Here is a 23,394-nt window from a genome sequence, read left to right as displayed (position 1 = left end):
TATAAAATTAATCGGTGTATACTGCTGCCAAGAAAGTGAGGAGAGATAATTATATTTGTAAAGCCTTTAATCATGATAAATTAAAAAGGGCACTTTCCTTTTGCAAGGGGCACTCATGCTTTAGATGAGGGCACCTTGTCCTTCCTTGCCTTTTCAGGGAGGGCTAAAGGGGCACTCGTACTTTAGGAGAGGGCACTATACGCTGAAAATGTTGAAGAAAAGGGCACTGTTTTGCCTAATTTTTAAAATTTTAGGGGCACTTTTGGTTTGGAAGATGGCACACGACATAAGGACAAATGTGAAGACGAGGCAATTTTTGCCGATTGTTAACAATGAAGGGGCACTTAGCCGTATTCTGTATAATTGTTAAGGGGCACTTTTAAAGATTATAGGGGCACTAGGCGAAGTTGGCGACAACCATTCTTTCATGGGTTCGCCAGCTTCATTTTTTATCCGCATGTGTTGAAATCTTGTCTCGAATTCGTTTATTCTGGATTGCTCTGCTAGCCTCTAGAAGCCCTCTAAAAGCCTTTAAATGGTACCATATTTTCAAATTTTTTGGGGTGGGCCCCCAGACCCCCCTCTAAGGACTTCGCGCCTTCGGCGCTCGCATTGACCTGGATACTGGGTGTGCCCTAAGATCAGAAAGGTGCCCTTAAATTTCCTTCCAATACTGTCTACCCATCCCCCTGGATCCGCCCCTGCGTATAATAAATACTAACATTTTTTGTTTAGCCAAAGTAAACAACATAATAAATACAATCGATACAAGATACATTTGATGTATAAACGCTCGCAAAATCTTTAACAATCGTGTTGAATCTTCATTTTTGTACATATACATATATATACACATATATATACACATATATATATATATATATATATATATATATATATATATATAAAATACATATACCGGTAATCTTGCTCTTAAATGCAATAATCATTAGACTGATCGTAAATAACTAATTTTATCGCGTAGAATAAAACTAAGCCCACTCCATCATTTTTGGAAGCCTGCGACAGTAGCCCGTGGAGGAATATGAACATTGAAGCACGGTGAGGTATCAGTAAATTTCCATAAACTTTTATTTTGTCTTTGTGCTCTAAGCAATTGTATTTTTGTCGAGCAATAAAACATATTATATTCTATCCCAGTATAGTACACACGAATGTGAGCTCGACTTATTGTTGGTTCAATCGCGGGTCATGTAATCGGCGGATGTTCGTTCAATTACACCGCGCTTGGAGTCTTGTCTGTGATTAATCCAGGAAATCAGTTGCACAGTGATTCGAGACTCAGTTGGGAAGTTGTGGACTTCGTATAAAGGCTGTGGACCAAGTTCCACGTGGGTTAAGTTTGACTCTAGATCCGGCACTAGGAAGCGTCCAGAAATTACGTACCTCAAAATCTCCCGTTTTTCTGACCCCCATCCCTCTTGTACCACCTTTGTACCAAATTCACTGACCCCCCTCATAGGTACGTACCATGGTACCCATGACCACCCCCCAAATTATATTGATGCAAAGAACACAAATCAAAACAAAATATAAAAAAATATAAATACCAGATTCCAACAAGTGCATGTAAGATCGATACTGGTACCTGGTATGGGGAATTCCCAGTTGAAGTCTACTACAAGTCACTTGAACAAGTCACTAAAGGCCGCGATAAAACACTATTTTCATTTGAGTTTGGTGCATAAAGTACGTACCAAGATTGATTAATACCCCCTCCCTCAAAGTACGTACCTTTTTTGCTGACCCCCGCTCCCCCCATGTACCACTTTGTACCAAAATTCAGTAACCCCTCCCCCAATTAGAGGTACGTAATTTTTGGACGCTCCCCTACATAATTAAGACGGATAAGACGGATAAGTTTGTCGAACAGTGAATCATCAGGTCCTAGTTTGAAGCTGATCTGCTTTATACAATTTCAAAATTCGAACGATTTGGAGCAAGAACACGAACAGTTAGTCTAGAAATTTACATCCATAAAATTGCATTGATTTAGCGCTAAATAAACATCGACATTCGCTTCACACCCTGCATAAAATCTAACCTGAACGCCATAAGCAACACGTAACCTTTTTCATAGTACACAATCATACAGTAAACCTCGCCTTACTCCGACTCACAAAATCAGGACAAAGACGAAATCATTTTTACGATTTTCTTCACATTTTCCTGCCTTCACCTCGGACCAATTTTGTCAGTGCCAGTTGATACTAGTGAGGCGAGGTTTACCGTAATTCAGGTTTTTGAGCTGGTCAGAATAGGACCTATGACAACGGAATTTCAACATCGATTCCCGTGTCATCGAGGGAGCCGAAATCTGAGATTATCTTGAAGCCACTCAATTACCCGCACCTGAATCTAGACCGCAGAAGTACAGTAGAACCTCGTTACAACGAAATTCACTAAAAGTATTGAAATACATTTCCTATTTCGCACGATTTTCTAGGTTTGTACAGCAAGAGAAAACACTAGGGATCCGTTCCATAGACTGGAATCACCTTTAACCCGGGGGCTAACTCAATTGAAAATGAATTGATTTAGCCCCCCGGGTTAAAGGAAACTAGTCTATAAAACCAGTCCTAGGTGATTTAACTGCGCGATTGAATCGTCGGTAAAATTGCCTTGCATGTCCGGGTTGGCGCTTGAAGAATGCCTTTAGCGACTGAGTCGACCAAATGGGCTTGTGCGTCAGGCTATGGTGATCATACGCCTCGATCGAAGTACTAACCGGCCAATGACGGTTCTCCGATGGTTGATACGATTACCGAATAGCGACTAGATTTTCTAAAGAGTGGCACTAGCGTATTTCACAACAGCGGCGCAAACAGTCACCGAAAGCGCCGTCGAATGCGTCAGCTTCTCTCAGCTCGGTGATCATATAGCTCAGCAAATCGCTGACGGTTGAGTCAGGTGATTCCGTCAATGATCGTCCAGCATGTCCGCGCCTTAAAAACACCGATCAATCGTAGTAACCAGTGTTGTTATAACGAGGTTCCACTGTCGTCAATCACGCGAAGTAAATGAATAACCCGACCGCCGCGATGATCAATACGATCGCGTTGATATTACACGTCCACCAGCCTAGTTTCGATTCTTCTAACGACATGAGTTTCTCTTGAGCTGCCTGTCGAACCTCTTCATCTACGGCAGACGTGACGGTTGAGTCAGGTGATTCCGTCAATGATCGTCCAGCATGTCCGCGCCTTAAAAACACCGATCAATCGTAGTAACCAGTGTTGTTATAACGAGGTTCCACTGTCGTCAATCACGCGAAGTAAATGAATAACCCGACCGCCGCGATGATCAATACGATCGCGTTGATATTACACGTCCACCAGCCTAGTTTCGATTCTTCTAACGACATGAGTTTCTCTTGAGCTGCCTGTCGAACCTCTTCATCTACGGCAGACGTATCCGTCTGTCGTTCTATTCCACAAATCCACAATAACGCAGTTTTCCACCACGGCGAATGAGCTGCTAGCGTACCTACAAATTACAAGCAATATGTTTACACAACATGTCAATATTTAGAGCTAAAAGCGGGCACACTATTGCAGGCATTTATCGATATGCAGCCTCCACCCTTCTTACACAATCTTATCTTTCAATTTTTGATCAATCTAGGCTTCACCTTTGTTAGAGTCATTACCTCAGACATTTCTAATGAAGAACAAGTGGTCTCAAATTGCCAGACAATAAGTGGTTTTATCAAGCCAACCATGTTTGATATATAAATGAGGTGGTTCCCAGGCTGCAGGGTCAATAGCTGCATTTACAATTTTCACTGTTTGTATAAAACTACCAACAATTTAGATGTTTTTTTCTCAACGAGAAAATGCAGTAATTAACCCTTTCAGAGCGTCTACACCACAGTACAGTGTATAAATCGGTGGACTTACACAGATACGACGCTTTGCGGTGTATTGATGTAATTAGTAGTTACGTGTTCATCTCTGATCAAAGATGGCTACACCTGTCAAACTTAAATATTAGTAACTAACAATACACCGCACCGCAGTGTAGATGCACTACAGCAGTGTACCTGTTATTCAACACACTGGGGTGGAATTTTCTTAGATTATCCCCAGTACTTTACGGTATCAATCAATCAGCACTGAAAGGGTTCTAAGTGCCATTTTATGAAACCTACTTTTAATTTCCGTAGGTTGAGGTGATATGTCTAACTCCTGATCGACGACCTGAGGTTGTTTGATAATTGTTTCCCCGTTATTCATCATTATTCGATCTCCGTCTGCCTGATTTTTTTCGATGTCGCCATCGTTTTCGTTAATGCTGCCGTTCGCTTTTAGCGAAGGCGTCGCCGACATTAAAGTCACATTTGATCGTATGAAACCGACCGTTTCGCTGGTTTTCGATTGTTTAGAAGAATTATCGGAACGGGTCAGCCGAGCGTAGTCCAGGTCAACCCGTAACTGTCGACTGTGCCGCGTCCAGAATGTTAAACGGTACAACTGAAAAATAGAAAAACAATTCATCAGGAGTCAGTGATTGCCAGGGACAGATTTACGGGCCCCAATCTTTTGCAAAGATAACATTTTTGCAAGCTGCTTATGTATAAGAATCACTGTAGCTGCTCAGAGAGCATTTCCGATCTTTTTTTTCAAATTTCCTAGGGAGGTCCCCCAAACCTCCGTTTAAATGCACCCCCTCTTCTTTAATTCCCGGATCCGCTTCTGCCATGCAGTCGACCGTACTCAATACCAACCAAGTCAGAAAACTGCTGCTTTGATTGCTTTGATCTTTTTGGAAAAGATTTTTCAATTTCTTACACTTCAACTTGCTTATATATCTACGCTTCAGCAAGGCAGAATTTACTGTATAATTCTTCCGAGTCTTCAGACATTCAAGAAAAGATAGTTCATGTACAGTCTTAGCGGGAAGGGTCTATGTGACAGTTTCAAGGGATCACTCACATGTTTTTTGTCGATAGGCTCCGTGAGAAGGCTGACGATGATAGCCGTCGCCAGTGTCAACAAGAACAAAAATATCGCGAAATACAAATAATGAAAATTGGTTATAATAGACGGACGCGGATCGGGCAAGTGTTGAGTGCAGTATGGAATGGTGTAAGCATATTCAACGGCGAATCTGATCAGACCAGCGAGGAGTCCCACAATCAATCCACTAAACGCCCCCTGAAATACATAAAATACGCAAATCTCAATAATCCAGCATTGACCGCAACAACCAAAACGATTCGAGAGCTCATTAAAATGCACATACGCGAGACATAGCTGATTAATCCAGAAAAGTCGAACAAATCTCTTACATCTCATGATAGTGCCATACTTCAAATTAGCTATATAATCTAGGTCAATATATTAGGTATGAAGGGAGGTATGAAATACCACAAGCTACTTTTTATAAGATTATGTTTTTACGAGATCTTTTATCTTCTTGATCACATCGTTTAAGTTTTAATGAAACATTCATCCTCTAGACTTATTGGAGAGGGCGTTGGACTAATCGATGGGCAGTTGGTTCGAACTCCAGTTTGGTTCAGCAGCAAAACTTGTAGACCTTGGATGTTCTTTATTAGACAGCTCGGATTTCTCGGGGCTCTCATGTTTCCGAGACAGACAAATGACTAATTTCGGAATTGAAACTAAATTCATTCTAACATCCAGCGATAAAGGACTTCTGGTACGAAGAAGATGTAGATTGAGGAAGAAGTCGCTTACTTTTTCGTTGATACGAGACCATAAGATAGCCAGTAAGAAAATAGCACATATCGGAGGCTGGAGGAAACTAGATACTTCTTGTATATACACGAACAACTGACTGCCTTGCGATGCTTTAATGATCGGTATCCAAGCGATACTTATAGACACCAAACCAATTACGAACACCCTGAAAAAATAATACATATCCATCAATTAAAATACGGACACGGTGTAATAGCGACTAGAGCTACGCTAGCAATACCCCTCGGCCGATGAAAATGTCTATAGCCCTAATTCAAAAACATCCATCATAGCAATCGGTCGGACATAATATAGAATGCAAATATCACAAAAATTGGTTGGGTTCTTAAAACTTATAGGGTGAGTCATTATGGCCACCAATCAGCCACTTCGCCACCTAACATTAGAGGTAGAGAATTAGAGGAACAATTCAAGCGTACCAGTATGGATTTGGCAGGAAATAAGTGAAGGTAATTTTCTGCCCATATGACGAGGTCGTGCTTGGCAGGTAAAGACAATAAACTTGGTGTTAATCTTACCTTCCAACAATCATAAGTTCAACTTCACTCGCTTTCCTACGAATACGCGTCCATATATCCAGAGTGAAGATCGTGCTGCTCGAATTGAATATAGATGTCAACGAGCTCATTAAAGCTGCCATCATCACAGCTAGCATCAAACCGCGAGCACCTGTGAATAAACAACAGCAATGCATTAGCCAGGTTAATATAATTAGTCAGGACATTATCAAAACGTTCGACGCCGATATCAGGTAACTCCGGTACTTCTGGTTCCACCACTTTTGCTACTGAGAGATACCTCGCAGTTTATAGAGAAGCCCACACTAACAATAAAGCAAGACAAAGTCCGAAATGTTACCTTGAAATAATACTTAATTCATCTAATGTTTTGTCTATATCCTTTAAAAGTCATCTTTAGGAATAGACTATCAGGATAAAGCGAATATCGAACCGTTGAATGAATAAATTGTAAGCTCATGGGAAGATTTCAGACTTGATTTTGCATTATTATTGTGGAATTCTTTAGTACAACATTATCATCATAGTATGGACAGAATGCTTCATTAAAATGGATCTCGTAGCTGGTCGTTCTTGTACACCGTTCCACCCTGGAAATCGGGATGGTACAGTTGCTTTTTGGCTGACAGTGTTAACAAACTGTACTTCATTCCCGTTATTGTGACCGATGGTTTCATTGCCCGCAAATTTTACTGGCAAGAACGATGGCGTTAAATATCAGCTCGAGAATTCAGATTCTTGCATTATTGAATGCAAATCGAGCCTGGATTTCAATTTCGACACGAAATATCATGATCTGAAACTGATATTTGGACACGATCGTCGGCAATATGTCGTACAATTAGTTCAAATGACTTGTTGATCGACTCCACCGTACCTGCAGGCATCAACTTCAGCACTAATAGAGGATAAGCGATGTTCGAACATCCCGTGTAACTTCCGCAGATTCTAAAACATTCATCCGGATCTGTACATGCAACTGTATCTGTAAAATAATGCGAATCGTAATAAAATCGATCTCACGTTTCTTTTTCGGCAATCCACTGTACTCCAAGACATCCAGTGATATAATAACTTCATCAAAAAGTTCATTCGATTTTAACGAAAAGTTCGAAGAAATTCACGAATCGGACGTGCCCAATTCCATCCCACCTCGTCATTCTGGAATAATTTGACAGACGACAATGAAATACCTGGATAAAGGATCCGAGCGATCATTCCTGGCATCACCAATAAAAACATCGGCAGAATCTTCAAATAACCGCAGAGGATACAGCCGAGTTTAGCATTCGTGAAATTCTTCCCGGCCATCACTCGCTGGACGATCACCTGAAAATTTTCAAAATCTAATCTTACCGATAGACAAAACTCCAGCCTAATAATCCCCACAACTAACTTTAGATGTTATTGCCGCCTTGAAATATAACATATATTGCTTACATATAGCAGACTATATTAATCAACCAGTCTAGCCCCCAATAATGACGTAGTGCACATCCATCTTAAAAATTCATTGTTCATGAAATTCATCAAATAGCAAATTAAGAGATATGGAATTTATTCAATAACCAAATAAATGTTAATTTTGATATAGATGTATATGTAATTGTTATTTCGAAATGTCAATACTGATGAGGAATTCACATCGACTCATGTGACACAGTACCCCTTGAATAATGCACAGTACCTTCAATGCATACAACACATTATTTTAACGATTTACGACATCAAAAATTCAAAATAAGAAGGAATATGTAACCGGCTGGGTGTTATATTGGCAGGCTGGCTGGGGAACTAGCATTCTTTCCACTGGGTACAGGAGTAATATTGTATCATCATTATTATTATTATTATCATCATTATCATTATAATTATCAGGTAATTCATCTAGTAAGTATTATGAATATTTCCATATTTTTTCCCTTTTATTTCTCAAAATAGGGATTGACCCTGTTATTTATTTGATTGGTAGATTTCGTTTGATGTTTTGATTCATTTTTTTAATCAAATGTATAACTTAACGACTAAATGTATAGGCCTATCATGCCGACGAATAGAATGAATAGCGCGCCGAACAATCGTCGTACCTGATCGGAACACCAATACCAGATGGAATTGATCGTAAGACCGATAATCCCGGGCCACGGCAAATCGGCGGTTAAAGGATCTCGTATGAGGTTCATGTAGTCCGGGCGAGGTCGGCCGCACGTGTCGTTCGTGCGTTTCGTGTAATTCGACATGGCGCGCGGATACTTGTCGACCATTCCCTTATAACCGCCAACTTCGATAAAACCTGCAAAATTCAAACGGCGAAATACTTTGTTACATTCGATCGCTTTTACAACCGCGCGCATCCAGTTGACGCTATATCTCGACAACGCGGAACAGCAGCTTGGTCGTGATTCCACAATTTTTTTGATAAAATCTCTCGTTTCTAGTTTCAACTAGCAGCTGGAGCGTTTGGAAAAAATTATGGAATCGCGGAATTGATAACTATCGAACTGGATATGAAAATTTGCGAGGCAGCTATAGGAGGTTGCTTGTGGTAGGGTCGATTTTATCACCTAGCAAAATACCTGAATTAACCCGAGTATAAATAGCATGAAAAAACCTTTACTATTTCATACGCTAGGGCCTATGTCAAAACAGCAGATGTTTTGGAGACATGTTTTCTGATACTTTATGTACATCTACAAAAGACAGTCATTGAGTATTGTAAATAATTCTTCAGAATATTCTAACATACTTTGTTTGGCCAGGATTCACATCATTCAGCATATACATGCATAGATATTTCATACTCAATTTTTTTACCGTCCTATGAACAGATTTCAAATCAAGATCACATAAAAGAAAAAGATATATAATTCACTCCCGATCATCAATACACAGTGATACAATATTCTGATCGTTTAACTGCATTACATCAAAATAATAAGCAATTCGAAAAAAGCTTCAATTTATGAATAGGTCTTCTGAAGCCGAAAACCTAACCTCGAAAGAAGGCCTACATCTGATTAACGTCTTCTTTCAGATAGAATGCAATGATTTCTACAGTGTCAGGGTCCCTACAGATCAGTCATTCCTGGAGTTTTCAAGCACCTTCGAAAGCATTATCCGTTTAGATGGAGGAATCATAGGTGTTAATATTGAAACTAAACCAGCATTATACAGCACAGCGATGCTCTAGTGATAGAAATTTCCAGTTCTTTTTTCGAAGGGATCCGAATAAATACCCTTCATTCTTCGCGTACAAACAGTAAAATTAGGTTACAGCGTGATTTGAAACATCCCAGAAAATTGATTACAAACTCCAGGAACGACTACGTACAAGATACGACAAATTTAAATCACCAAATGCGAACGATTTTACAAGCATACATACATAATTTCAGTAGACCGTGCTTACCTCGGAAATTTGTGCGAAGTTTTAGCGTAAAAATTGGGAAGAAATGAATAAGGACCCAAAAGAATTTGATGGACTTGCACAAGTATCTTAAGTCGCCCTGGATCCGCCGTTGTTCCTTCAATACTTTATGTCTGGATATTGCCTGCCTGAGAAAATATTTTATGGTATCGCGACATCTGAGGTAAGTGAGGTCTACTGTACATAGGGCCAATGTGTTTTTGATAGGACTGACAAGTTATTCGATGAACTGCCATTAAGTTTATTACGGGTTGAGAAACCGCAAGTTACCATTGACACGTGAATTGGAAGGTTACTAGGGCCGACTCATTGATATGACATTGGGAAAAATATTGTCCGAAGGAAAAACTATCTCAAAATTGATCCATATTCACCAAGAATTACGTATTCAATTTTTTAGAAGAATTATCAATGATGTTTACAGAACGAACAGTGACTAAAATAGATCGATAAGCGTAAATCAACGTCATTCCCCCAATTTCCTGCACCAAAAATGCGGTCACGAGTAATCATCGAATTGGTATAATCAAAACCCTTGGTAGGCATACGGTAAGTGGGCGAGTGGTTAGAGCGTTCGGCTCTGGGAAGTCTTTCATATTTCTGTATGCATCAAACAAATCTAATCAGTATTTCTCCTTATAAAAGAGTAACAAATACTGAAAATCCTGAACAGTTTTTCAGCTCTGTTTTCAAGTCCCCGCGATGAACAAGATATACACGAATTATCATTTATTTGCATTAATCAGAATAACAACCCTCCCTCCTCGAAATAGATCTAACGGACGTAAACTTACTGAGAACCATTAACGAAACGGCGCCAACGATCATGAGAATAGTCTGCACGAAATCGGTCCAGATTACGGCGGTCAAACCGCCGGTGATCGTGAAAATCGCCGCGATAGCCAACAACAGTAGAATCGCGAGGTAAATATCCCAATGTAATGATTGTTCGATAAAGATGGCGCCGGCGTACAGATCAGCCTGAAAATGAAAACCCCGAAAAACCGGCACGGTTATTTACCATTGGAATGAAACGATGAATAACACTGATATATATATATATATATATATATATATATAGACGACAGATGTGATTGACCACTGCTTGTATTTCTCAATACATCATTCTCCCTTTGCAGAAGGATCTCGGCAGGATGCACAGCATTGCCGTTACATGAAAACCTGTTCAGATTTTAAAACTGGCATGTCGGGATAAGGCAAGCGTATTCAGCTTACGGCCATCGAACTATAATTCAGCCCATAGAACTATAGGCGAACGGGAATACCGACTCCGAGACATAACTATTTGCCTCTGCGATCAGCGCCCTCACCGGTGGTGATGATAAGCAATAGATTTTCGGTAATATTTTCGATATTTTCTCTGCGAGCGTTGAGGATAGCGTCATTCAAGATTTGTTGAAGTTTTCGGACTTTTAACGCATCATGAAAAATACTTACTAAGAATAGAGACCGGCAACCAGCCTAGAAAATCTATTGTTTATTGCTTACGACGAAGACGCTGAACAAAACGCAAGGGGCCGGTTCCATAGTCGAGACCTAAGACCAAAAGAGGTCTTAACTGTTAAATAAGCTATAGAACTGCGCTGTTAGATAAGCTATAGAACTGCGATGGTCTTAGACTGGTCTTTAGTCTAAGCCGTGACTACGAAACCTGCCCAAGATAATCAGTGGTGCTTAGCTGATTTTTGAGGAGTCAGCATTCACATTTGGTTATAGTTCTATGTTCAGACAACGCTGTTCTCTCGGTTCATGTCACGAAAGATGTTGAACGAACTGAGCCTTTTTCCGACATCGCAGAGCACTCTGTTAGCAAAAAAAAAAAACGAATAATGAAAGAATACGCACCGATATTTTAGTGAATATGTACATCAGGAGCAAGATGACCGACAGCGTCACGCGAATTCTCTGCCCACCGAACCGTTTTCTCAAATACTCCGGCATCGTAAACACCTAGAATTAAGCATCGAATATTATATACATAAATTCTCAAAGAACTAGGGGTCCAGGGACACCATACCAACTGGGTGAAATGCTCGACAATTGGAAAATTTTAACATTCAACGTCGTCCGGTGAACAAATTCATTTATCAATGAATGCTTTGAAACTCACTTCGATCATAAAACAGGTACTGATTATATAAATAAGGAAATACCATGTTATTGCGTTATTCAACGCCCCCTGGTGAGCATATACAGAAACCAATGACCTTGAAACCATAATCATAGAGCATTCTTTATGCAGTCATCTTCCAATCTTTAAAAGTCCACAAGCCCCCGAATGCTGATCCAATTTCGACAATGATTAAATCGATATAAACGACCAATGGATAGAAATTATTTGCCTTTCTTTGCTTGTCCAAAAGTGTTAGATGAAAGACCTGAAGCTTGAGTTGAATTGAAAAATGAACCTAATTTGTATTAGCCGCCGAGAGACTGGTTACCACTTCTAAATCAATTGGTTATTTTTTCATTTCCTTTGCTGTTTCCTGCTTAAGTTCAACTGACTCTACATAAGTCATTGAAGCAGGAAATCATTTGAATCAATACGGAAAGGTTTTATCATTAAAATCAAAATAAAACCTTAGTTGATGCATATAATAATTCCCCATCAATATATCGTAATGACAGCAGCTGTGTCGTAACGGACACCAAGGCAGACAAATCCATTCATTAAAGGTTTATCGCTTGCAAGTATCAAAATATAATGCAGAAAACCTGTGATCATTGCTGCTATATTCTATTATAACCAGGTATCCAGTTCTGGATTACTTGTTAAGCTTCTAGAATGAAATTTTGGACTGTTTTGGAATTTCTAGGGAATCCTGTATAGTAATGTCTTAAGTTTATATGCAAAGGAATGATTTAGCAGTTCAGAGTTCTGAGATAGAGCTTATAGTCAAGTCCTTAGGTTCTGATAGTCTCAAGGTCATTCAAGAAGCACTTTCAAGACTTTCACCACAAGAAAAACCTTTTTGCAAACTGTATATCATATCTAGCTTAACTAATAGTGGAACCATGTAATATATTCATGATTCAGATTTTACTAAATTCAGATAAATTTGGGCAGTCCCTAGTTATTCTACTGTACATATAATGTCTAGGGTAGACACGCGTACAGTCGTCTACGCTTCTATGGTATCGGCTGGTACCAGCTATATCCAGATAAAAGATAATATCAAAAATACATATGTATTTTCGATATTATCTAAAGCCTAGCGCACATCGACACTGCGATTGGAGACAACTAGTTGCTACCGAACGATTACCCCGCGGACATCGAAATCTAGTTACAACCGGTCAGTTGCAGCAACTGCATAGCGCGTGTCGATCGTCGAAATCCAGAGCGCGCACATCGACGGATATGACTGCGATTGAGTACAACCAGTTGCTCAAAAGTAGAACAAGGGCAACTGGCTGGAACTGGAGATAGATCGACGCTTACCAATCGTAAGCTCGCTCACATCGACACATTCAAGCAACTGATCGTATCCAGCCAGTTCCTCTCATGCGCTGAAAATAGCCTTGCAACTAGTTGTCTCCAATCGCAGTGTCGATGTGCCCTAGGCATAAGGATGGATATCGCTGAGATGACGCGTAATACAGTAAGTGTTTATCTGATCAGCTGATGTATATTAGGTTAACCGGAGATTTATTGGGAGCAAAATAGATTAGTAAATGTTTATAAATGCAGTGAGACCATACATGCGTAGTCAACTGTATAAACCAAATATCAGCACAATCCAATGAAGTGTCGTTTAAACTTCCAAAAATAACTGAATGCAATAGCCCTCTACGGCTACATCGCCCAACATATCAGCTGACATAGGTCTGCTGTGTTTTGTAAATTTCCATTATACTTATTGTTTATCTTATGCCCACACCACTGAGGGTACCTCTTAGGGATCAAATCTTAAAACAGCTAGTTAGCAATTTACTAGTTGCCCATAGAACATCCATACTACTAAATGCGGTAAGGATCAGATAAGATCAGTCACTGTAGTGTGTAGTATGTGGACGAATAGCGAATGCAATAGTCCGCTAGGGTGGGCAAAAAACAGCTCCATATCGATTTACGCCTTTGGCCACAGCTCACTAGTACCGCGTTTCCGCTGACCTTCGGTTGCAGTGAAGCTAAAAAGTATTTCTCCTTGTTTAGTCAATTCTATCAACGATTCTTTTAGAAAGTACCGGGCGTCTGTTCGACAATCTCAAAATTATCCGGACAAAAAGATAAACAAATGTTTAATATAAGACTTACCCCTGATGACAGGTAAACTGGTGTGAACAGCCATCCTAAGACAAGAACCACTAAAATAGCCTGTTCAAAAAACCCACAAAAAATACTTTAACTAACAAACGAAAATTTCCATGTTCTAATAATTCTTAATTGATTATCGATGGTTATTCTTAACTGATACTTAAACCAAAAGTCCACCCGGAGTCACCCTTTGAGACATGTATGTGACTGATATTCTCACAGCCAGTCCTAACAGATAGGCCTACATGCTAGAAAACCACATTTTTCATTCACAGACCCTTAATTTGAGATTATCTATTATTTAAATGGGACAGTGGCAACAGTTTAATATCGCATGTTACCCGTATTTGGACACATATCCGCTATACCAGTATGTCAACATTTAACACTGAAATGAATCTCTGTTTTCAGAATTTGAGACAGTCCCAGTCAAATTAAGTTCAGCAGTAACAATGATTTTACTCTCGGAATCAATATTTCCAATCGAAAACCAGACTGATCTTCTTTCACCCTTTGCAGAAAACCCATACAAGATAGGTCACACCGACCCCTGGTGACCAGATGTTACCGGTCAATAAATACAGCCGGCAGTTGTTTGTTAAGATATATCAGAATATAAATGTTTGATTTCCCCATTTTCCAAATAAAGTCAATTTCGGGTTCATGTACAGTGTGTGTATCGTTTATCCGAGTTGCTGAACAAATAATACGCGTTGTTTCCAATAATTCAAAATTTTGTTCCCCGAATGGAAAAAAGATATAGGCCAATCCACATTCTTAAAATGTTAAGGGACTTAAAAAAATTCAGAATAATTTGGCAGTCTGTCTGTGCCTAATAGCCTGTGGAGAATAGGTGATATGACAAAAAGCCCCACTATGCACGAATTTGAAAATAAAATAATCATTCAAATCATATACATAGGTGTGATTATAATTTGAATGATAATTTCAGTTTTTTTTTTTCAAATGTGTACTTGTGTGCAGAATTTTATCACATTTAGCCAGAATAATACTTACATTTAGTTCATACGAAGCAATGCCTAAACCCGCCGCGGCCCCAGATCCTGCCAAACCTACGAAGTGTATACTGCCGATATTACTGGCAAACAAAGAGGCGCCCACCTAAAACGATAATTTACTTCCACATCTCAAAAAAGGTATAGAACGATCGTATTGTATTGTATTCCCAGAATATAAGAGAAAGTCTAGGTGTTGACTCAAGATCTACCCAGATAGGTCCAGAATTGACACTTGACAATTCCGGAAATATTTCTAGATATTTCTGTTTTCCAGAATTTTCTGCCATCATTTCTGTTTTCCAGAATTTTCTGTTGTCTGCTTGATGGGTAACCCCCACCCCCCACCCCCAGAATTCCGGAATTTTCTGCTAACATTTCTGTTTTCCAGAATTTTCTCTCCTCAATTTCTTTTTATAAAGTTCTTGTTCAGACTGTAAATTTGCCTGATCTTTAATGCTCTTATTGGAATACCTCAAGAATATAGGATGATAGGACCAATGGATATCATTGCAAGACACAATATCAATAATCGATACACAGATTCAGTTTTGACTTTAAATTTGTTAAGCAATTGGAAATGAACTAGATTTCACTATCTACAGTCTAATATTCAAATCAAAGAATTTGACAGCGATAAGGGAATTAATTTTCTTATCAGTTTTCATTACATTCTTCACCCAGGGATCATTATCTGAATACTAAGGGGAAATATAAACAAGACTTTCAACAGAAATGAACTACTTAATTCAAATCTAATCATTAGAAAAGACCTTGGACTGCTAATTCTTGAAAGTACCAGGTGCGTAGTTTTGTTGTGGTACAAAGTCCAGGAAGGCCTGCCGTTTGTTCTCTTTGTTTCCTGCTATAAGAATACCGTCGGCCGGCTCGCTTTCTTACCGGGATCCAGTGCATGTTTCTGCCGGCCAGGAAATAACCCCCAACACTTCCACGGTTTGATCTTGAGCTCTGAAATGAGAAACATACGACGATAACGATTAATACCGTGTTAACAATTCAGTTTTGGTGGTCACTTCGTCATTGGTCCAAAGTACTGATTAGCCTTAAAAGCAACTCTGAACCGAAAATTCTCGGAAAAGTGGTTGTATGGCGAAATGCTATTAAGCTCAGTTAAGTTTCTAGCCACAGGGAACATCGCTGGTCCAAATAACAGCACGGACTAATAATAGTTAGTACCAAACATGACAACGTCGGGCACATCCACTCAAAATTCATTATTAAGAAGATATGAATAGAAAATAAGTCAGGAAATATATCTAAAATTGCAAAATCAAGGCCAAAATTCACAATTGTAATTGTTATCTTGAAAAGCTGATATTGATGGCGTAGTGCACATCGACTCACACAGAACGCTTCAAATAACGCATACTAGGTATCAATTATGTATATAAACATAAGTGTAACGCTTATAACAGCGTCAAAAAAATGAACCATCCATTTTATCATTTCTTTTCTCAATATATTTTTCATCTTATCTATACAGGCCTATGTATGTCGGGGCCATTCGAGTACGAGCCAAACCATTGAAGTTTTGACGGAACATGATTGATATGCGCAATGTCAATAATAGGGCCAAGTTGAACTACTAGCGAACGAGGCTCCAACACAAACTCGAAATCAAAGCCAAAAATAACTTTATCAGTCCTAAATGTTAACTAAGACATTATCTGTCTGACAGTTCAAAAAAGTTGACAGGACCAATGTCGAGGAACATTAAAATGAGAATTAAACAACAAGGGCCTGATATCCCAGGATATACTGGGGTCAAACACTTTTTGTGTCAGGCCCCTGTGATGATAAAATATATGTAAAAGGATGATTAACAAAGTCAATCTAGCACAATCACCGATATTTGATGATGCTGACAGGCCCCTAATAATAATCATGGTTTATGTCACAGATGAAGCATGCATCAGAAGAATTAACAATATTATCTAAAGTCTTGATACGGAACGTTATATGTGCTTTACGTCCATACAGTCTACACTCGGAACAAATGAGGCAATATTCAGTTTGAGGGATTTAAGGTTCTGCTGACAGCCGAATACATTGTTTACTAGATCAATGAGAATGAACAATACAGGCCTACTTACTATTTGAGTTTTAAGAAAAAACCCAGCGTCAACATACAAATCGGATAGATTAAAAATCAAATTCACCTTTAATATTTCAATTTGAATACTGTAGTGGTTTTTTATCTTAATCAGTTATCGGGTCTGGCTATTTTAATAGTGATAGTAGGCCTACATATGCCATTTCGTTTTGCCCAGTCAGTTCAACAAGGCAGGCATTATCATATTTCAGAGAACTAATTAGGGCTTCTCGATCTGTGGTGGGTGAGAGATGTTAAGCACAGATTATGGAGAGTGGGTATATGCAGCATAGGCCTAACAGTTGCACGCAGGCTACCGCAGGTGACAGCAGAATGAAACAGTCTCTACACTACTACTAGTACTACCATGACAGTCACATTGACTACAGTCTACACTTTTTTTTATTAGCGAACAAAAATCACAAGAAATAACCTCACCCATAGTCCAATCCCTAAGACGAAAACAAAGTAAAGACAAATAACGATGATATCCCCGTAATGCAGCGCTGTTCCTTCAACTACATCAGTCGACATTCTCAACACTATTGAGACCTACTGGTCGACAAAACATCTCTAATATTCATGGAAATTACACGTGTTTCTTTATTTTTCTAGAAAAATTTACAGCCCTCGCCGTTCACTTCCGGTAGGCGTTGAGGATCGTGATTGGTCCGTTACGAATGATTGGCAGGCAATTAGGCCACGGCTAATTGGTGGCGGAGCCACTGTACGGTTCTGTTTAAAAGATGGCTTCCACCAGTGCCGGTATTGGCGAAGAACTGGGTAAATTCTATCGCTGGGAGACGGAATACGAACGAACCTGGTAAATAGATATTCACATTAGTAGGAAATATATATCTTATTTACTCAATGAAGTTATAATTTGAATTTTAGTCATGGACTCGTACAATCGTTGATTTCGTGTAAAGTAATTTTTTGTGGTGGCAGCACTTGACGGTCACAAAATGTTCCGTTATTGCGGGCTATATGCTTGTTTTAATCTTGCTTCACGTAGTTTAGATCTTACTTAGATTGTTTGAGAGAATCGGGTTATATGGGATTAGCTGTATGTGTGCTTGGCCTGCAGGAGGCCCAAACCCTGTCCTGGGGCCTGTATGAGACCCAAACCCGAATTCTGGCTAGCGAGGATGACCCTAGTACTAGCTCTGGTGAACTGAGTAGAAGGCGAAGCACTAGACAAGACCTTCGAGTTCTTGAAGAGGTTATGTGCGAATCATACTGATGCTGACCTTCTTGAGTGTCAGGATTCTGCTGCTACTGAAATACTAGTTTTGACTTTCCGGGGCCAAGTTGGTTAGAGTTAACCAGTGGATAGTTGACGTAATGACAATTAGATGTTCATTGTTACTACAGTATTTATCCGCTGGTTATCTTTAACCAACTCATGAGCAATCAGCCCCTGGTCAGTCAAGGTCGGGAATGTGTTACTTAGGAGTGTGGAAAATCTTTAATCTGGGTTTGGAAAAGGTGCGGAAAATGAAATTGGGAAACCTGCAAGAACCTGCCTTGTGCAACCATTTAAAAACTGAACAATAGGCCTTTTGATATAGCAACTGATTCTATTCGATTGATATAGGGAAGCATTAAAGGAAGGGGATGATGGGTCGTTACAAGCGAGCATCGATGAAATCGTGCTACGAGCTAAACGTAAGAGGCTGGAAGAAAGACCGAATAATGTTCGACTCGGAATGGTAGGAATCTAGTGAAAATACTGCCGCTAGTTTTTTTAGGATTGGTTGAATGGATTGATAAATAAAATTACAGTGAATATATCTATTATAGATGAGACACATGTTTCTTGTATTAGACATGTCGAATGCGATGGAAGACCAAGATCTGAAACCGAACCGACTCCTTTCATCTCTGAAGGTAAGCTCATTGGCCGACACTGGAGAATAGGCGCAGAAATGCCAGACTAGCCATGATGTACAAGATTACCAATGGCATGGTCAACCTAGACACCACTAGTCGTCTCGTCAAGCCAATACGCTATGTTTGAGCCAGCATGCATTCCAGTGGCCAGCGTGTTCATCCGAAGCACGCAAGTGGTCATTTTTCCCAAGGACCATCACTGATTGGAATGCCTTACCGCCACAACGGTGACCGCCGAGAGCCTTGAAGCCTTCAAGTCTCTCCTAACTGCCTAACGCCATTGGGCAGTTTTTAAATAAACTCATTAAAAACAACAAATTTTTTTCATGCGCCTCCTGATTGCAAAATCATCAATTGGTTGATGGTGGCCATAAATTGGTATAGAAGTAGAGGTAGAAGATCGGAGTTAGTCATATTCTGAACCTAGCTGCTGAGTTTGGCCCGATAGTTATTCCGATGATTATACCCGAAACCTTTAAGCATCGTAGTTATCCTTTAGCCACATGCCTTTAAAGCCGTCAAAGTCGCAGCTTTGCGACATAAGCTATGCGGACAGCTTTGCAGGCAATTTAGAAAGTCTCTTACAGCGTATCTGTTCACTGAAGCCTTTTATCAGAACTAGTCACCTTTTATTATCACCACTTATGTTCTAATTTTATCAATAAAATGTGTTTTGTTAGTGCCTTAGAGCTGTGTTTGTAACACTTAATAGGGCACTAGATATGGTAAATAGATTAATGAAATATAAGTCAGAATTTTGTAGAACTTTCTTTGATCGTCTGGCTTTTTGCTTTTCAGTTATTGGAAACATTCGTCGAGGAATATTTCGATCAAAATCCGATCAGTCAACTGGGAATTATTGTCACGCGGAGTAAACGATCGGAGAAACTGACGGAACTCGGCGGTAACCCGAAGAGACACATAGCGGCGCTTAAGACTCTACAGAAAAAAACATGTCAAGGCGAACCGTCTTTGCAAAACGTCCTCGAACTTGCTTCGCAAACTTTAAAGTGAGTTTTCATTTCTTCGATGAATCATCTTTCCATTACGATTAAGAGATGTTCTAATGCAGTCCAGGGCCCGTCTGGTAGACCCGTCTGGTCTGATTCATAGACCGAGTATCAAAGTTATCCCTAGGGGTAAATCCTCAATCTGGGTGACAACAACCATAGTTATAATGAGAAACCATGGTTATAACAGACAAATTTTAAAATGTTCCCAGGGACTATTTTTCTTCCACATCTATGAAACCCATCCCAGATGTTTTTGAATTGAAAAATATTCTACGACTTAGAGAAAATGGTGACTATGAGAAAGTTTGATTTTTCTTCTAAAGTTTTTGACTAGAAACCGAGGTTGAGCTCAATCTTAGTACTTTGTATCGACTGATATCCTATTTTTAACGACTGCAGAGACATAGCCTAAATGTACGTATCTCAACCTGTTTTGGCATGTTTGGTTCAATAACAGGAAAGTCATAGCTTTTACAACTGACGGTCGGTGGTTTTGATGAATTTCTAATCATCCGAGCCAGCCATAGAAATAGGCGAGTTTCCTTAGAAAACTGAATTGGGACATTGATATATCTGAGTTTGGGATGGTGATATATCTGAAAATGTGAGGAAAAGGCCAGAGCCAACATTTTGCTTGAACATTATCTGACTTATTCATGGAAACTTTACAGTTGATTCATTCTGATTTTTCTTTTCAGACACATGCCCAGTCACACTAGCCGCGAAATCCTCATAATTATGGGTTCACTGACGACCTGCGACCCCGGTGATATTTTACAGACAATTAAGGTAGGGTTCATAAAAACAAACATGAGCCGACTTGAACATTTACCTGATCCCTATTTTATTAGTGGTTTGCTTGAAGACACGTACCAGTACTTGACGGACATGTTTGAGAACAACATCGTGTAATACAGTATTTTCAAAATTCATTTTCCTTTTTACAGAGTATGAAAAGCGCTAATATTCAATGTTCTGTAATTGGTTTAGCAGCTGAAGTACGAGTTTGTAAGAAACTGTGCCATGACACGCATGGTAGGTAATCGGTTGTCCATTTACCATCTTCATACCTGCCTCTGCATACATTCAAACCCACTTAATTCGTAACTAGATTTTTGGTCTAATCGGGATAATATTTGATTTTCAGTCCATTTGCTCATTAATATACAAGAAAATGACTTTTGATCCGGATTCCCTGTAAACCGGATGGATTTTGTTGGTCCCAAATGATCCGAATTAAGCGGATTCCACTGTATATCCTACATAAGATTATTGCCCATTCTTTTCATCCAGAGATTCCAATATGACATCTTAGAAGATTTGACTTGGGTCTAAAAGCTAATTGCTTGTGCAATGATGACTATTCAATTATGTCTAATACGCTTATGGTTTTATCATTATTCCGATGTGTTTGTAGGAAGATATGATGTGATATTGGATGAAACTCATTTTAAGAATCTATTATTGGCGCATGTGATACCAGCACCATCTACGGTAATTATACAACAGAATCTCTTCAAGGTCGTTATTCGTGTTTAGCGTTTAAATCATCGAGCTATCTTATTGATTTTGTTTCAGACTAACACAGAATCATCGCTAATACGTATGGGTAGGAATTTATTCCTGTTGACATAATTTAACGGTTCTCGATCTTCCGTCTGCTAAGTCTTATGTATCTGTCGTTGCCCGTTGCCCAGGTTTTATCTGTCATTTTGGGGATTTTTTTACAGGATTTCCTCATCATCAGTTGAATGCAAACATGGATCAGGAAAGCCCTTCTCTGTGCATGTGGTGAGTTTTAACACGCCTGCTCTTTATGGTACTAATTTTTCGATAGTGAGTCCATCATGAAATTGGTTTTTTGTTTCAGTCATTTAGACAGTAAATTGAGCAACGGATTCAGCAATGTCGGTTACTTTTGTCCTCAATGCAAAAGTAAATACTGCGAACTACCGGTTGAATGCAAAGCGTGTGGTAAGTAAGTTCCAGCGAAAATTGACAGCTATTTACTTAGATTATCAAATACAGAAGTCTCCGGCTAGAGCGGTGCTGGTCTATACGGAAATCCGTTCAAACTAGAATAATATATTAAGTAATTCCTGTCCCCTCTGTTTGTCGAAGTGAAATAATCTGGAAATCTATACCAGCATCAAAAAACCAAATCTATATATTTTTCTTTAGCAATAACGTTTTGCTAGTTCCAGCAATACTGCTATAGGTGGAGTCTTCTGTATATGCAATAGAATTCGGATCATCTGGGAGTTCATGAGAAATCCATATTAAACATCATATTTTACGTACATTTTTGTATAGGTGGTGAACTGTAAATGATATCTGGATTAGATCAAAATCCGGATTAAGCAGGGTTGATTGTGGGATCAGAGTTAACTTTTAATGTCACATTTCCATTAACTTCTTCACACTAATCCTCGTGAATACTCGATTTCATTTTGCCTTCTCTCTCGCAGGCTTAACGCTTGTATCGGCTCCGCATTTAGCTCGATCTTATCATCATCTGTTTCCTCTTCCGTTGTTTGCCGAACTCAAAACCGAGCAGTTCGACCAGAATTGTCTGTATTGCTACAGTTGCCAACAAGAACTGAATAAAACTAGCGTAAGTTTTGTACGGTAAACTCAGTCCTATTAACAATAAATCAACATTTGAAAAATGACATTTTTGCACTCTAACTCCTTGAATGCCACAAGTTAAACTGAAGACTTGATTTTATTTTTGTAGGTTTTTCAATGTGGAAAGTGTACGAAGATTTTCTGTACCGATTGTGATATGTTTATTCACGAGTCGTTGCATTCCTGCCCGGGCTGTTCTAGTTCCAGAGCGACGCAAAATCAGGAATTAGTTCCAACTGTCGTCATATAGCCGGGGAAACTCGTATGAGAAATCTGCATTTAGACTAGAGGTCATCTTTTTATAACCATAAATATTGCTCTCAGGGCCGTACATAGTGGGTACCAGTCCCCCAGAAAATTTAGAAGAGAGCCCTTTTTGCAAATATTGTTGTTACATCCAATAGAAATTTAATGTAGAAAAACTTCACTTGGGACTGACAAGCATTTTGTAATAGGCCGAACAGTTTTTGGACTGTAGACAACTGCCCTTTTTCGGGTTTCTCTGCCTTCTCAACTTTAAAATGTTAGGTACAGCCCTGGCTCTTATGTATCTTTTATTCTTAATACATAACAGTGCAGGTTGTGGTATATCTAAAAGACATTCATGTATTTGGATCTGTAATGGATGCCTTCACCACTGTTCATAAGTGAATGAATGACCCCGATCCTAAAAGCCTGTTATTTATCGAAATGTTTTTACAAACAATGTTCATCACATTTTTATGAAAATAATGTTACTGAAAATCTGTTGAAAATAAAA

The 23,394-nt window shown here is 39.2% G+C and overlaps 2 protein-coding genes across 3 annotated transcripts; one reads left to right on the top strand and one right to left on the bottom strand.

Moving 5' to 3' along the window:
• Nucleotides 1–924: 924 nt before the first annotated feature.
• Nucleotides 925–17,735, bottom strand: LOC141908121 (sodium/glucose cotransporter 4-like). The gene is made up of 14 exons (XM_074797975.1): nt 17,539–17,735; nt 15,888–15,956; nt 14,989–15,093; nt 13,972–14,031; nt 11,559–11,663; nt 10,487–10,673; nt 8,353–8,558; nt 7,459–7,594; nt 7,143–7,250; nt 6,266–6,416; nt 5,724–5,892; nt 4,956–5,177; nt 4,172–4,493; nt 925–3,507 (listed from the first exon to the last, which is right to left on the bottom strand). Exons 1-14 carry the CDS (start codon nt 17,632–17,634, stop codon nt 3,287–3,289), a joined length of 2,157 nt encoding a protein of 718 aa, XP_074654076.1. The 5' UTR covers nt 17,635–17,735; the 3' UTR covers nt 925–3,286.
• Nucleotides 17,736–17,833: 98 nt separating this feature from the next.
• Nucleotides 17,834–23,365, top strand: LOC141908265 (general transcription factor IIH subunit 2-like). 2 transcript variants are annotated; one of them, XM_074798225.1, is made up of 12 exons: nt 17,834–17,923; nt 18,698–18,812; nt 18,904–18,990; nt 19,792–20,003; nt 20,705–20,795; nt 20,954–21,041; nt 21,424–21,500; nt 21,585–21,615; nt 21,737–21,797; nt 21,877–21,980; nt 22,475–22,620; nt 22,744–23,365. In XM_074798225.1, the coding sequence occupies exons 1-12, from the start codon at nt 17,847–17,849 to the stop codon at nt 22,882–22,884; spliced, it is 1,230 nt and encodes a 409-aa protein (XP_074654326.1). In that variant the 5' UTR covers nt 17,834–17,846; the 3' UTR covers nt 22,885–23,365. The 2 variants fall into 2 exon arrangements, with proteins under 2 accessions (XP_074654326.1, XP_074654327.1); XM_074798226.1 differs by having other exon boundaries at nt 21,877–21,984; nt 22,744–22,885.
• The last annotated feature ends 29 nt before the right edge of the window (nt 23,366–23,394 follow it).

Source organism: Tubulanus polymorphus, chromosome 7 (genome assembly GCF_964204645.1).
Source record: "Tubulanus polymorphus chromosome 7, tnTubPoly1.2, whole genome shotgun sequence".
Lineage (NCBI taxonomy): Eukaryota > Metazoa > Nemertea > Palaeonemertea > Tubulaniformes > Tubulanidae > Tubulanus > Tubulanus polymorphus.
Note: the sequence above shows the minus strand (reverse complement) of the source record. Positions and strands in the feature narration are given on the sequence as shown.